The following is a 12,567-nucleotide window of genomic DNA, read 5'->3' on the forward strand; positions in this document are numbered from 1 at the left end:
TCTAAGAAAAATAAATGCCTTAATTAAGAATGTTTTACTTTGTTCTATGTATGGTATAACGTGTTAATCCTAATTATTTTTAGAAAAGCACTTTCGATTGTTATTTATTTTGATTATTAGATTTGATATTTATTATTTTAATTGTTATTTATTTTATTTAAAATAATTTATAAATTTTATTTTAATTTTTTTATTTGTCAGATTTCATCTCAAATATTATTAAATTATTTTTTATTTTATTTTTAATGAAATAATCATATATTGTTTTTCAATTTATTTTTAATTGTACCACTTAAAAAAATATTTTTCCTTGGAAAAATAATAATTAATGTTTTAGCCATGGCTCCAAAACGAAAATGAAAAGATGAGGGCTCAGCGGGGGAGAACCAGAGGTTAGCTAGCTAGCAAGATGGGTGCGACGATCGCTGTTCATTGTACCGATCAAAGTCCTAGAAAATTACAGTTTAAGATTTCTCAACAAAAAACCAGAAAACCGCAGAAGCATCCAAAATGAAGGACTCAAAATCTCATCCATTTTTTTGTCTATAATTTTGATTTTTCTTTTCTGTTTTTGTCGAGCATAGTTATGGATTAGGATCTGAGGACAGTAGCAAAATGATCGATGTTCTTTTCATGAAAACCAAAGCCATGCGTCACCCCACTAGGCACTTGCTGTCTTCTTCCTTCACCATGGATATATAAGAATCTGGGCCTTGCCGTTTTCTGATCAGTGGACGATGGGACGAGATATATACTGGAATTATTAACTAACTGTCAATGGATCAGATCTCTAAGCTTGACTGCGTTAGAATCTTCACTGTTCCACGAGCAAGTGCCACACATCCCTCCACGCGTCCCTCACTGCAGCATGCCCTCTTCACGTGTCAAACCCTACATGAAGCGAGGAAGAAGAAGAAGAAGAAGAAGAAGAAGAAGAGCGGTGATGACATCACCTGCATGTGGGCTTTAAACTGAACACTAAAGTTTAGGCAGAATAACATGAAGCACCGTTACTTTTATCCTTGTCATGCATGTGGCCAGAAACTTATGAAAAAGAATATATTCTCAAGATTGTGTGTTCTTTTTATGAGTATATTTCAAGAAAATGGAATAAAGGGGTGATCTGGGATTTCCTTGGCAATGTCTTTTCTAATAGCGTAGTTCATTGAAGAACTTTCTCAGCCTTCAACACTTGTGATTGAAGGCAATATTGTACTCTGCAAGGTTAATTAATTCTTGATTTAATTAGGAGGGTTCAAGCACTTAATTAGTAATATGATCTCCGAGGAATGTCTTACATTTTTCTTAATCAACATTACGTGAATGCCCGAAATTCCTAATTGTCTCTTACAATGAAGTGTATGGTGACGTCAAGTGTTGTAGGAAAGAATACAAAGTCTTTTATTGGGTCTTATCATTTGGATTGTTTGTAAGATTATTGTTGTAGTAAGAAAAAAGACTCTAAATTGAGGTTTTTCTTGCATATGAGGACGTGTCATTAATTAAGTAATTACAATATAATCTTGATAAATTAATAAAATACTTAATAAATACCTACTAGCTAGTTATGGTTGCGTAAAAGTTACCTTGCCCTCGTATTAATGAAATTGATAAGTTTATGCAAGTTTAGATAACAAATCTAACTCTTTAATTACAATTATTACTATTACTTATTATTAAAAAAAAACTAACTCTTTTATTTCAAATGGATTAATTTTGGAGTTTGTTTTAAAATCTCCTACTTCAGTCTCTTGATTTTTTAATTTGTACAATCAATTTTCAGCAATAATTACCTGCCAATAATAGTCATGGCATGGTGCCTAAAACAAGTCAATATTACAATTTAGATTTGGTACGGATATAAATTAGAAATGATATTTAATATTTATGGTTCCATTTGGTTCACGAATTGAATGGAAACAGTCATTTTTTTACTCTTATTATAAAATTATATATTTAAAAGTAGACAATATATAATAAATAAAAACAATTGAGATTAGAGAAACAGAAAGATAAAGCTTATTTTATATAATATTGGAAATGAGATTTAATATTTATGGTTCCATTTGGTTCACGAATTGAATGGAAAAAGTCATTTTTTTACTCTTATTATAAAACTATATATTTAAAACTATACAATATATAATAAATAAAACCAATTGAGATTAGAGAAACAGGAAGATAAAGCATATTTTATATAATTAAATATGGTCGTACTCATATTATATATCTCAACAATACTTTTATTTATAATCTAATATACATTAATACGTGTAAGTCTAAAGATCATAAAAAAAATATAAAATTTAAATGAACTTGAAAATAATAAATAAACATAAATATAAAAAGGTAAAACAAGAGAAATAAACCTACATATGTATGATTTCATAACTACTTATTTATTTATTTATTTAAACAAGATAAATAATTAAATGCTATTTTATTGATTATCGATGGTAGGATAATTATATATTGTTTTTAAGTTCACTACAACATAGATTAAAAGAGTCCAACTCTTCTTCCTAGAAATTATAGGCGAAATTATCTTTGAAAAGAAAAAACATGGCAAAAGTCATGAGCCAGAAAAGTGCAGTTCGAAGTTTTGTTGTGTTCGAATTGCCTCAGGAATCCAATTTACTTTCTCTCGAATTTTATTTTTCCAAACCTTCCCCTTTACATTTCCTTCTTTGGAGAAGGTGACCAAAGAAATTTCAGTTTTTAAAATAGATCCTTATTTTATACCATGAATGTTAAAAAGAATCTTGAAATAAATTTACACACTAGTTCACAAATGTTCATTTCGAACCCTAAATTTTATTGTCACTGCTAACAATTTAAAAGTACAATATATAAACAAGATTCTATATTTTTTATACTGAACCAAATTTATTTTAGTAATAAGTTACTATTTTTTAAATAAAATATAATATTTTAAAGATCCCTTTAACAATGAGTTTATTGAAAATCAAGCTCTATAATTTGTTTTGATTTGCTTTTTATAGAGTTATCACAATCTCATAACCTTGATCACATATTTGACAAATTAATTTGGGTGACTCGGGTCATTTTTTTGTTTATTTTCTATAAGGTTATTCTGATTTAATGATCCGGATCACAGGTTTAACAAGTTAACTTAGATCATTTGTTTTGTTATTTTTTAATTAATTGTTTTGAATTTTATTTTTTAATATTGAGTTAATTGAGAATTGAGCTTCATAATTTGTTTTGATTTGCTCTATATGGGGCTATCACGGTCTCATAATCCAGATTGAGGATTTGACAAGTTAACCCGGGTTGGCCCGAATCGATTCAATATGTTATCGTTTCAATATTATTTTAAAAAACTGATATTGTCTTGAATTTTTATGAATCGAACAATGTTTTCACTGATCATTCGAGTTGTCTTCAGACTCATCAAACTGATCAGGTCACATCAGGTCAATCTTTATATAGTTTAATTTTTTTATTAGAAAAATATTAGTAATACCTAGATGTTTTTTTTTATATGTTGAAAAACAAATTAATTCGAATAGCGGCACAACACGTATCAACAAACTAGTATATTCTAAAGAAAGTTCTAAGACCTTTAGGAAATTCTACTTTGGGGCCCTGGGCACTCCTACATTATGTAATTTTATAGAATCAAGCATCTCTCATTCATTGTGTTTTACCAAAGAAAATCCTATGGATGCGTTACTTGGTTATGATTTTGTCTAATTATTTGGTTAAACGCACAAGCAAAGGCCCTCCAATTAAATCTTTCTTGCCATGTATGACTACATGTTAAAAGAATCCTAATGCAATTGTGTTAAGAATTAATTAATTATTGGTATTATTAATTTTTTTTCTATATAGTTCTTTTTCTTTCTTTTTTGTTAGAGGAAAATTAATTTAATTGTTAATATGTCATTGAGATTTGATTAGTGCAATGATCTGCTAACTTGGAATTTAGTTTATATAAAATTTATTTTTGAATTATTTATGAAGTTCATTTGATGATCAATTAATATATTTTATTTTTTAAAGTAATATTATTTTAATTAAAAAAAAAACTATTTAAACCAATATTATTTTATTAAAAAAAATCAATAAACTCAAGTTCACTCTTAAACTTGTAAGTTGAACTGTCCAACTTACAACCACACGTTATAAGTGGAGTCGTTATTATATTGGTGACTTAATGTAGGATAACTAACTTTGCTTCGTTTACTAATTTTTTTTTTAAATTATTTTTAAAATAATATATATATATATATATATATATATATATTATACTTAATAGGGTAATGAATATTATTTATTACTAGATAAAATTTAATTTAGTACTTTAGAAAACTTAGAAGCAAACACTTGTATAAACAATGAATCTTACATGAAACATTGGTCATTGGTTACAATGCTTGAAAATTAATAATATCAAAGGCAGTCCAACAAAATCCCATGATTAACGAAACAATCAAGAACATAAGCAGGCGTCCCGCAAAATTAAGGTAAAGAAATAAAAAATATCTAGCATATAATGATAGCTAAGTTTGATGAAAGATATTTAATATTTAAGTGTATGATAGTGGTTGTTTTTTAAAATATTTTTTATTTATAAATATATTAAAATAATATTTTTTATTTTTTTAAAATTACTTTTTATTTCAACACATAAAAAAAATTAAAAATATAAAATTTTGAAGAAACGCTTTAAATTTAAAGCGTCCAGACAAAAAAAAACTTGAGCCGGTCCACCATACTTTCGAATATCCGAATATAATTTGGATTGATTTTTTCAAAAGGGTCTCCTCACTCACACTCTCTCTTTGAACCCTTAACCCTACAAGGCTACAACTTTCCTTTCTGTTTCCAACAAAATTCGTCCACATTTCGTAAATTCCGAGAAAGTCCCTCCCTACCCTCCTATTTATACCCCCGCCTTCGCCTCACACACCCAAACACTCTCTCTCTTCCCTCTTTCTCTCTCTAGGAGCCGCTCCCGCTCCCGGCTCTCTCTTTTCAAGTCAAGCTACTCGCTTCCATTGTCACTTTCACTCAGAAAAGAAAATCAAAAGAAAAAACAAGGTGATGAGTATTGACTGTAAAACAAAAACGAAACCAGAAACTCTCAAGTTTCTATGTAGTTACGGTGGTAAAATTCTTCCTCGTTCCAGCGACGGCGTTCTCCGTTACGTTGGTGGTTTAACCAGAGTTCTGGCCGTCGACCGTTCAATATCCTATGCAGGTTCGTTATTGTTTTTTCGTAATCAACACTTAATTTACGTTAATTTTTTTATCTAGTTCAATATTTTGATTGTTTTTTATCTAGTTCAATATTTTGATTATTATTTTTTCTAAACAGAGTTGATGGTGAAGCTAGGTGAATTCTGTGGATATTCGGTGGAATTAAGGTGTCAGTTACCAGACGGAGATTTGGAGACGTTAATTTCTGTAAAATCGGAGGATGAATTAAAGAGCTTGATTCTCGAATTCGATAGATCTTGTCCTGGTTCGAAGATTAGAGCTATTTTGTCTCCTCCGAAATCGCTCAAGAAAATCTCTCCCCCGACATCCAATGCTTCCAGTATCGACTTTTCACCTACCAAATCGTTTCTCAATTATCACCAATCTCGCAGTTGCTCCCCTCCGATTGGATATAAAGGCCGCTACTCTCCAAGCCGCAGACAAGAATCGCTGTGTTATAACCATCAGTGTTGTGATTATTGGCACTAATACTATGAACATTAGATTAGAATAATTAGATTTAATTTCCTAAACGCTGGAATTCGTTGATTTGTTCATTTCTTATACAAAGAAAAGAAAGAAGATGATGACTACGACGACAAAAGAGAAAAAAAATACATAAATCTTTGTGTGTTTGGACTTTGAATTATATAAATCTGAGAAGTTGCTTGAATTATTCGACTTCACCACCACCAAATATGTGGCTGCCGACAGGGTTTTATTTATGGCCTTTAAAACAGATTTGCACGTGCGCCACTGTTTTAGGCAGCCATCCATCCCTTCGTTGGCTACGAGAGACAAATTCAGTTTCGTGTTTAGTGCAACCTTTGACACGTACCGGTTTAGTTCGTTGTGGCTGAGGAACAATTGGGGTTAGAAAGTGGGTGTAAGTTTCTCTCTTCCCTTGATTTTTAGGTCAAAAATATTTTGCTGTTCTAATTTTTCTATGTTTGTTTGTCTGAAGATTTGCAAGGTCAAGAAATTACGGTGGGAATCAGAATATCTGGTGGCGGACCAGCTGAGAAGTAATGGCTGCTGGACAGCTTACTTTTAACACATGCTCTTTTGAGATTTCTTTGGCCTATGAGACACTGTCCAAAGAACAAAAGAAGAAACTCATAACCACCTTCGTATTGAAACATAATAATTACGAACACCTTACTACACAGAGCAGGTATGACCTAGCATGCAGGGGACGATGACACGAGGGAGAAAGGATCACATAGAGCAAAAATAAAATGAAAGCCTTAATTTAGTCCTTAACTTAATACCCAGTTTTCAAATGGTTTCAAATTGAAAGATTTGATCAATTAGGTCCGACCAATTTCAATATTTCTCAACAGGGTCTTTTTATAATTTTTTGTTAACACTTCCCCATCCAATGTGGTTATTTTATGCAATAAAAAACGTCGTTTAGAAACTGTGATGACAATGTAATGAACATTAACAAGGATCTAATTGAGAAGTTTTAAGAAATTGAGACCAAATTGATAACCATTATAGTTTGGGATCTAATTGAGAATGAAAATAGAATCTAGAGGTTAAGTTGAGGTTTTTGAAAAAATATTTAAAGGTTAAATTGAGGTTTTTGGAAGAATAAAATATGTGATAAATTTGATGGAAAAGCTAATGAACATTAACAGAGGGATCTAATTTGAAAATATTTTAAAACTTAGGACCAAGTTGATAAAATTTATGAATATATAATTTAGGGACTACTAAGTTTTCTACAAAAATAAATATTTGATCAATATGGCCTCTCTTATAGGACTTTAAAGGTGATTGAAGTTGACCTATGATAATGTATAATTATAAGTTTTCTAGTTTATTATAAATTGATAAAGTCGTGGAAACTTCATATTAGACTAGACTTTTTATGACTATGATTTTGGATTAGTGAAATGACTAGACCTACCACTAGTCTAATAGGTTGATAGAGTGACTTTCACTATCTTTTCTATGAAATAAGTCCTTTATCAGAACATGGGATTCTCTAATGCTTAAGTTAATAAAATGAGATGAAGAGGAACATGTTGAGTATAGAAGTAACTGATGAGAGAATAATGCCATAAGTGAGCAGGAACAAGAGCGTATGAGTAACAATATAGCTATCTAGCCTGTGTGGCATCCTTTCCTTTGTGTTTGAAATCATGTTGTGAGGACTTGTTTTCTGTGTTGTGTTCTTGCTTATGGGAGAGGTATTGCACAAATTCTTTCCCCTTGATAATGATTAGTATTTTATTTTACTTGGTGGTAAGAGGTGTGGTCAGGATTTTAAGGAATGTCAAGTGATCACGAATGGATCCCTTAGTGCTCCTCTCAGATGTCCTGATAGGAGATTAATTGTGATAGGGGATTCTGCTCTTTATGGCTAGAAATGAGGGTGTTCTTGTTTGATCATGCTCGTTTCCTCTACTCGAAGTGGTTTTTCATTGCTTGTTTCATGTTGAGGAGAGTTTCGATAAAAAATACTTGTAGACTCCATTGATTTGGGTTTCAGTGATAATGAGTTCAAGTAGATTCTCCACGTTAAGCATTTTCTTGTCAAACTTTTGGAGATATGTCTTGATGTTTTCATTTTCTTATTGTGTGATGATGAAGAGTTTAGTGGCGCCATCTGTGGGGAATTAAACAAAAATAGAGTTCATTCTTGTTTCACATATATCATCAAAAATTCTTTCCATGGTTGATGATTTAAAAACTCTAGAAGATAGGAAGGTAATTGACCTCTCCACTGCAAGCACACTAGCTTCTCTAAATCTTTAATAAATCACCCATTAAGTAAAAGTGTTCAATAATATTGTTGTAGCATTATTATAAACCTAACCTGGGGTAAGGCTCGGCTTATGAGTCAGAAAGGTTGAATTAGGTTGTCCCTAAATATTTTTCTAAGAAACAATCAAGACAACTTTGTTTTGATCATTTTTTAAATAAATGTTAATAAATTTAGGGCTGGGTTTTGACTAGGTGGAACCCTAGGTTACGGGTCAACCTAGGTTTTTGACTAGATTAGGCCGAGTCACTCTTATTTTTTTAAAAAAACTTGGACCAGTCTAAAAAGGAAGCGAAAGGGAGAGGTTACAATAGGAAAGTTGTTTGAATATTGTTACGAGGAGGCTATGAAAGCAATGATGGCTAGGTTAATGTTGATCATGTGTTGCAATATTACATAAAAAAGAAGACAATAGGTTTGTTGTTGTGTTTGTATTTTTATTTGGTAGAGAAAGGGAGGAAGATAAAGGCTAGGGTTTGGTGTTTTAGGTTAGGTGACCTTTTTTTTGTTTTGTACGGGGCAGGATTCTAGAGAAAAAGGTTGAGTATTTTTTTTTTGTTCTCTTATGTTCTCCTAGTTAAGATCTATTGTCTTTTTATATTGTTAAATTTTATCAAGAAAGAAATTAATAGAAGATTGTTTTCTTTTAATACAAATTTTGCTTTAAATGCATAAGATTAATTTTCTAAACTATTTTTTTTATGAGAATCCTTAATTTTTGTTGATTAAAAATTCAAATTTCTATTATTAGACCAGGCTAAATCTCTTCATTTCTTTAATCACAATCAAATATTTTCATAAGCTCAAAATCTTTTTGTTCTTAATCATAATTATATATTCTTATTAAGCTCCACCATCATTTTTATTTGACTTCCTATAATTTTACTCCATTTTTTTCTTGCTTATCATTTTCACTCCCCAATCCTTTTATCATTTTTTATTTTTATTTTTATTTATTTTTCATTTTTTCCATTTCATTTTTTCTCTTTTGAAAAAATATTGAAAAATAAATGGATAAAAATTAGATTATGATAATTAGTTAAAGCACTAGGTTAGGGGCTAGAGCCACACCACGAGCTAGACCAATTCTTTTATAATGTAAAAAAAGGATGCTCATACTATAGTAGTGTTTTTAAAGAAGTAAAAAAAATAAAAAATCCAAGACTTGGGTTATCGACTTGTCTGGATCTAATAAGCTTGGTTAATCTAACAATATGATAAAAAAAAACATAAACAACTATAGATAAAATTAAAAAAATAAAAATAATTAACTATAACAAATGAGTTGTCAATATCATACTTAGATGGAGAAGAAAGAAAAGCTTGCCAAAGACTAATTGTTACTTCGTTGTGGACACTGACCTATCACCATAAAGAATATGCTTATATTTAATCAATTGATTCAGTTCAATTAAAAAAATTCTGAAAACAAAGGCCAAATCTAACAAAGAATGATAAACAAAAATTACCGAGATAACCTGATTCGATAAGCCAATTTGTTTTTAAAATTAGTAACAAATCATATAGAAAACAAATAAAAAAATAATGGATCCCAAATTCCAATTAAATAAACGCTGAAAGATTAAACTGAAAAGCATGAGTTTTAAAAATAAAATAAAAAAACAAACAAAGAAAAACTTGGCTAATCTCTTAAAGTCGGCTTAATCTTTCAAACTCATAACTCATGAAATTCTAAACATAGGCTTAATCAAGAAGCTCAATTCAAAACCAATTTAATATTAAAAGATGAAATTTAAAATAAATATCAGTTAAAAGATTTGCTAAAGTATAAAAAGTAACAATAAAAAGAACAAGAATCAAATCTGATATGAAAAAAATATAGGGTAAAATTGCAAAAATAATAATTTTTAAAAACAATCTAAAATAAAACAAATAGTAATGAAAAGAATGTGTACCAAATCTAACAGATTAAAAATTGAAAGATGATGAAATTAAAAAAAATATATAATTTTATAAAGTAATTCAAATAAAATGGATTGTAATAAAAAAAAGATGGATCAAATTTAAAGGAAAATAAATTGAGGGGATGGTTCTAAAATTCAGAGGTGATGCATGAAAATAAAAAGAAAAGATAATAATAATAAAAAATCATCAATACCAAACTAGAGATCCATTCATCACATACACTGCCTAGAAAAAAAAAGTTCATCAAGATGATTTAAATATTGTCTTGAAAGGTTGTTTATGGCTACCAAAATCAGCTGCCCGAGCCACCTTAATCACTCATTTCAAGAGTAATTAGATCTTTTTATTGTTATTTTAAAATGAAAATTATATATATATAAAAAAAACTCAAACTCCTACATGCTAGTTAAAGAATTTTTTATTTCAAGAGCAGTCCCTCCCTTATAAATTTTGTTTTCAAAGTTATTTATTCAAAAATTAGATGAAAATACCATTATATCACGATAGATTCCTTGTGTAAAACCGCTTTCCCAAGGCGTTAGCTTAATGGTTTTTTCAAGGGCAAAAAAGTAAAAATACTATTCTCGTCTTCTATGCTTTGTGTTTAGGGGGAAATTCTCCATAGCTTTCAATTTTATTTTATTTTAATTTTAATTTGAGAAAGTGTAAAAACAGTAGACTTTCGACTGATATAAAACTCTAGCAACAAGTTGTCGTACAAAGTTGATATTGAGAATTTGCCAAACCAAAATAAAAAAGAAATAATACTAGGGTTCGTTGATATAGAAGGAGAGAGAGCATCATCAGCTAGTTTCTTGCTCAAATTCTTCACCTTCAGATTCCTCAACATTATCAGCATCATCATCATCTGCATCATTGTCATACTCTTCTTTATCGTTATCAACAGTTGTTTTTCCAATCACAGCAAGGTTGCTATCACCCTTTCTAATTTCATTGCACTGCAAAAACTTAGTTATATCAATGATAGTTGAGCAAGATTAAGGAGAGAACGAAGAAAAAATTGGTGGCATGAATGGATAGCAGTCGTTCTACCATGAGTTTATACACACAAATGCAATAACATGCCTCTTAAATATGCCCACAATGTTCCCCACATAAACAAGAGAGGTAATTATTACTATAAAAATTCGAAACGAACTTATAATTCAAAGAGCATTTGAAATCCACCCTCCAAGAATGTGAGCTGATGTAAAAGAATGCACAGTCAAACTTTTCATGAAATCAAAAGCACCAAACAAGCAGGTGTTTTTGACAGAAAAAACTTGCAAAACACTGACCAATTAAAAAATGAAAATATTACTCCCATTCTCTGTTTGACAATCTGCTTGATAATCTAAAGGTCTCGAAAAAAAAAGCACCAAAGACAGCTATTAATTCACGACTTCTTAAATTCCCAAGCTCCAACATTGAGGGCTTCATTGCAATCCTCTTTCAATACCAACCCTTCTTCACACAAGATTTTCAAACTGAAAATCTTAAACTTCCACACTTCCACTTATCTCTCTCTCTTTTGCACTGCAGATCATGTTGTTACGGCCCCAAAAATATGATCTCTCTTTTCCTTCTTTCATGATGATTACAAATTATAGGTTTCAACATGTAGCATAAATGACTGCAGATGGGGCACCAGGCTGCCCCCTTTGGATTGTCCAGTATAAGGATTCTTCACTCATTCAAATAACAACTTTCGTGGGTCATCAATAAGTTAGATTAAATTAAAATGGCAATATAAAAAGATGCACAAACTATACCATGCCTTCTCGTTCCACTAATTCCATTCCAACACTATCCATTTTGGTTATCACACATGAAACCAAATGTAGATAGGATAAAGAGACCTTGTAGTGAGTGTGCTGCTAGACAATGTCAAAGAAGAAGAAAAATGATGGCATGGGACTACAATATTGCAATATGTAGACTTGTACTTTCATAAGCAAATCACCTAGCGACAATCAGAATTTTGAAATTTCAATGCTTCAACAAAAGTCTCTTGCACATATCAAGTCACAACTCAAGATAAATCGAATATCTACCAATTGAATCTTTAAAACTGACCTCTTATAAAACAAAGGGTCCTCAAAGATTAAACTAAAAACCTCGTAATGGATCACTAAATTGTAAATTTCTCCATTTCAAGGAGCTGCATGGTCTAATGCATTGATCAAACTAAAAGACCCACAACAACAAGAGATAGAAAAGCACAGAAAACTATGTTATTGGACAAATTATTAAATATATTAATCCTAACAAATCCGACCAAAGAAAAAATTGAAAGTTTTGATTTTGATGCTTCGACGAGAGAATACAATGGAAGATAATAAATGGGATGCTTTTCTTTTTGTTGAAAAACAGAAATTGAAAGAAAGAGACAGCGTAAAAGACCAAACCTTGTCTTCGAAATCGGATTCTTCCATGGCGAGGAGAAGCTCTTCGCTTTGAGGCTGAGGCCACTGTGAAGGTAGCAAATACGATGTTGGAATTGTCCTTGTTGAAACTGGGTACTGTGTCATGAAAGCTGGGAACTGTAACATTTTGAATTTTCTCTTTCCTCTATGGATTGTCTTTCTTGTTTCAAAGGACCCTTCTTTCTCTGCTGGACCTGGAGGAAGGAGGACGTGACA

General features: G+C 30.6%; 2 protein-coding genes across 2 annotated transcripts; one reads left to right on the forward strand and one right to left on the reverse strand.

Moving 5' to 3' along the window:
* The first annotated feature begins 4,944 nt into the window (after positions 1-4,944).
* Positions 4,945-5,899, forward strand: LOC7458054 (uncharacterized). The gene is made up of 2 exons (XM_024582204.2): positions 4,945-5,227; positions 5,345-5,899. Exons 1-2 carry the CDS (start codon positions 5,071-5,073, stop codon positions 5,713-5,715), a joined length of 528 nt encoding a protein of 175 aa, XP_024437972.1. The 5' UTR covers positions 4,945-5,070; the 3' UTR covers positions 5,716-5,899.
* A 4,690-nt stretch (positions 5,900-10,589) lies between these two features.
* LOC7456906 (uncharacterized) lies at positions 10,590-12,567 on the reverse strand. The gene is made up of 2 exons (XM_002318632.4): positions 12,334-12,567; positions 10,590-10,884 (listed from the first exon to the last, which is right to left on the reverse strand). Exons 1-2 carry the CDS (start codon positions 12,475-12,477, stop codon positions 10,729-10,731), a joined length of 300 nt encoding a protein of 99 aa, XP_002318668.1. The 5' UTR covers positions 12,478-12,567; the 3' UTR covers positions 10,590-10,728.

The sequence above is a fragment of the Populus trichocarpa genome, chromosome 12, assembly GCF_000002775.5.
Source record: "Populus trichocarpa isolate Nisqually-1 chromosome 12, P.trichocarpa_v4.1, whole genome shotgun sequence".
Classification (NCBI taxonomy): domain Eukaryota; kingdom Viridiplantae; phylum Streptophyta; class Magnoliopsida; order Malpighiales; family Salicaceae; genus Populus; species Populus trichocarpa.